General features: G+C 37.7%; 1 protein-coding gene across 1 annotated transcript in view; it reads right to left on the bottom strand.

Moving 5' to 3' along the window:
* Positions 1–346: 346 nt before the first annotated feature.
* LOC128659694 (uncharacterized) overlaps positions 347–3,406 on the bottom strand; it is a 142,965-nt gene continuing 139,905 nt past the window's right edge. The window contains exon 3 of the mRNA XM_053713265.1: positions 347–3,406. This exon is cut by the window's right edge and continues 2,041 nt beyond it. Within this exon, the coding sequence (XP_053569240.1) occupies positions 1,756–3,406 (1,651 nt within the window). The 3' untranslated portion in view covers positions 347–1,755.

The raw sequence follows: 3,406 nt of genomic DNA, 5'->3' as shown, positions 1-3,406 counted from the left end.
AGCAGCAAGTGTATTAGTTAAAAAGAATATTTTTATTTATCCGCTCTTGTGAGCTGCTGGTTCAATGCCGCACCCTGCAGATTGCCGCTAGCAAGGGGGTGTCAATCAACCTGATCGTATTCGATCTGGTTGAATTGCAGCGATCTCTGTCCTCCTCCTCAGAGCTTGATAAATGGGCCCCTTAGTGTCACATTAATATCATTCTGTCCGGTGATGGAATACACAGTTTAACTCTTTGCTTTTCAGATAGCAATGCATTTCTAAAGCCAAGCACAAAAAAAATCATCTTTAACCATTTATGTCAGATAAAGTTTAGGATGTGATAATGTTTTATAAAAAAAGACTCTTTGCTTATTGTAATGATTACATTTTATTTTACTAATCAGGAGAAATAATCAGTGCAAGTGAATACTGAAACATCAATAAATCATCATAAGCAACAATGATACAATAAAGTATTAACATATGAGCTAGAAGAGAAAAGCATTATGGGTGACATAAGCTGTAACTGTAGGCTGCCAGGTGAGCATTGCTGCAGTAAGGATTGTGTTAGTTGTATCTCAATGTTGTAACCATAAGCCCTGGTGTCCTCATCTTGTTGTTGTCAAGGAGGGACCAATGTGTTACTGATAAAGAGCGACCCACCAGTAGCAGTGAGCTCTGGATCTATATAGGAGATTAGGTGATGGATTTGTCCCCAAGTGTTTAGTTAGCTCAGATTGTTAAATCCTTTCCTTTCTTAAGAAGCATATATGAGCACACTTCCGGATTTGAAAGACTGGCTATTAATATACTCAAGCTATGAAGTATATACTGGCAGCATAGTATAATTCTGCATCCCTGTAGCTCAAAGGAAAATGTGTAATATAAATGTACAATATTATGGGTGATCTGCCTAATATTATAAACACATAGGGATCGAATTATCAAGGGCCGAATGGCCCCTGATCCCCCTGTTTCCGCATGAGCCTTCAGGCTCGTGGGAAACAGCAGTAAAGTAGCAGCGGTCTTAAGACTACTGCTCCTTAACTGGTCCGCTGCCTCTGAGTGGCAGATAGTAATCAACCTGATCAAATACAATTGGGTTAATATACTCCCCCTAGTGGCTGATTGGCTGCAAATCTGCAGGGGGCAGCATTGCACAAGCAGTTCACTAGAACTGCTTGCGCAATGCTAAATGTCGATGTCTGGCGGACATGATACGCTACAGCGTATCCTGACTGCAAGGCATGGTTAAATCGGCCTCATAGTCCATGGGCTCAGTAATACACATGGGACTAGTAGGAGGTTGGCAATATACTCTTAGCTTAGATCATGTTCTTTAGCTATATGTATGATTGCATTCTATCTAAGCTTTATACAATCCTTAACCGTTATTTATCTTGGTTTAGCAATGAACAATATGTTTGTTTGGTATTATATAATTGGTTTGGAGTATTATTTTCCTTTAATTTTTTTTTATATATTCTTGTGGTCAAAGTGCTGGATACGATTGCTTTATATATATATATATATATATATTTATACATCTCTCTCTTATTTAGGGATTTCTGTCTAGTTCAGGCAAATAAAACACTGCATTATTTATTAGGCAAAGTGGGATACAAATCTGGATAAATATGAGTGTGACTAATTAAATAATCGTTAACAAAAAACAAGGTATGTATGAAGTAATGTCAGGTACCTGCTGCAGCATATTACATTTGTCTGCACTAAAACAGTTTGTTCAGATACGTATGTGTTTTACCAAGTGTATTAGTTGGTGAACCGTTTTCCTTCATTTTTGGAAGTGCTAAGAGATGTGGTAATTTTATTATAAGCAGTTTTTAGTAAACCTATATGAGACTCTACTAGGCCTTTCTTTATGTCTTCTGGAAGTTGATCCTCATACTCTGGTAACAAAGCTTCACCCTTCTCAATCTTCTTTATTAGCTCAGCCATCTCTTTGACATCAGTCAGTGACTTGGTCCTCTCCTGATATCCGGGTTTAACTTCCTGCTTCTCAGACTCTATCATCATGTCGATGTATTCTGTGGTTGTCAGTGGGTCAGGTCTCAAGGCAATTTCATGGAGACGCTTCAGACTCTGCGAGGCTCGGTTTATCAGAATAAACATATTTTGTCTCACAATTTTATAATCATCATTTAGTTCTGTTAATATCTTTTCTGTAGTCATCACCTCCCCAGAAGCTTTTTCAAAATTATTTTTTATCTCTTCATAAGTTCTCTTCTCTTTTAGCTCCTCATATATCCACCTGTACTTTTGGTTGAAATGAACAGACCAGACACATTTATCAGGACAGATTGTACAATACCCATTTTGCATAGCAGAACATTGTATTTTCATGTTGTCATCCCCATGTGAACAAGGAAAATGACATGTGAAGTGACACTTCTGACAGTTATTTACGAATTTACCCCCTGTGTCTACCTTCCTTGGTACAGTTACTGTTATCTCAAACTCAAAATCTTTATTGTCTTCCATTAATTGTCTTTGCTGCTGCAAAACTACTTCTTTTTGTCTTATTGCTTCTAGCTGTGCCAGCCCAGACTTGATCTGTGGGTGTAAAGCCTGTAGGGTGACCTCAAGTTCCTTCCTTTCTTTTAGAACTTCCTTGGTAAGTTTAAGACTTTTAGTCTGCATTTGATTTAATGATGTAAAGAATGTTCCCATACTGTCTTTGCCCATGTCCCAGAACATCTTATTAAAACTCATGTTACTTGTCTGATTATTAGCAAACAGAGCTGAATTATTAAACTTAAAGTGAACAGGGTCTCCATTGCTGTCCTGAGAGTAGGGGATGTTTTCAATTTTTATAGCCTCCAGTACTGGGGGTCTCTCTCCATCTGAGAAATTTATAAGAATCAGTATATTGTCCTTGATATCCTTTCCAAAAATAGAAAACACTGAATTTAAAATGTATTTCTGTGTGTGTGCCAAAGAAGACTGAACTACAAAGCACACAGCATCAATATGGTCAATGTTGCCGTCAGTTGTAAAGAACTTATAGATGGCTTCCGTGATCTTTTTGTCATGTTCTATTCCACGAGTGTCTCCAAAACCTGGGGTGTCTATTAAGGTGAGGGTGTAAGGAATTTTGTATCCATCTTCATGATTCATCTGATACGCTGTGACCACAGAGGTTTGGCTGTGATTGGTTACCTCATGTACAAGTTTAAATCTAAAGTTGTCTTCCCAGTCCACTCCCAGGATGTAGTTGGCCATTCCATTAATCAGTGTTGTCTTTCCTGTACCTGTTTCTCCTACTAACAAAATCACTTTATTTGTTTTAAAAGGGTTGATGTTTCCTAAACTGTAATGTCGATAATAACAATCACAGCAATCAGTTGCTAGCTGATATACTGATGGTTTTCCCTCTTTCAGCAAAATGTTTTTCTTAAGAAGT

The sequence above is a fragment of the Bombina bombina genome, chromosome 5 (assembly GCF_027579735.1).
Source record: "Bombina bombina isolate aBomBom1 chromosome 5, aBomBom1.pri, whole genome shotgun sequence".
Lineage (NCBI taxonomy): Eukaryota > Metazoa > Chordata > Amphibia > Anura > Bombinatoridae > Bombina > Bombina bombina.
Note: the sequence above shows the minus strand (reverse complement) of the source record. Positions and strands in the feature narration are given on the sequence as shown.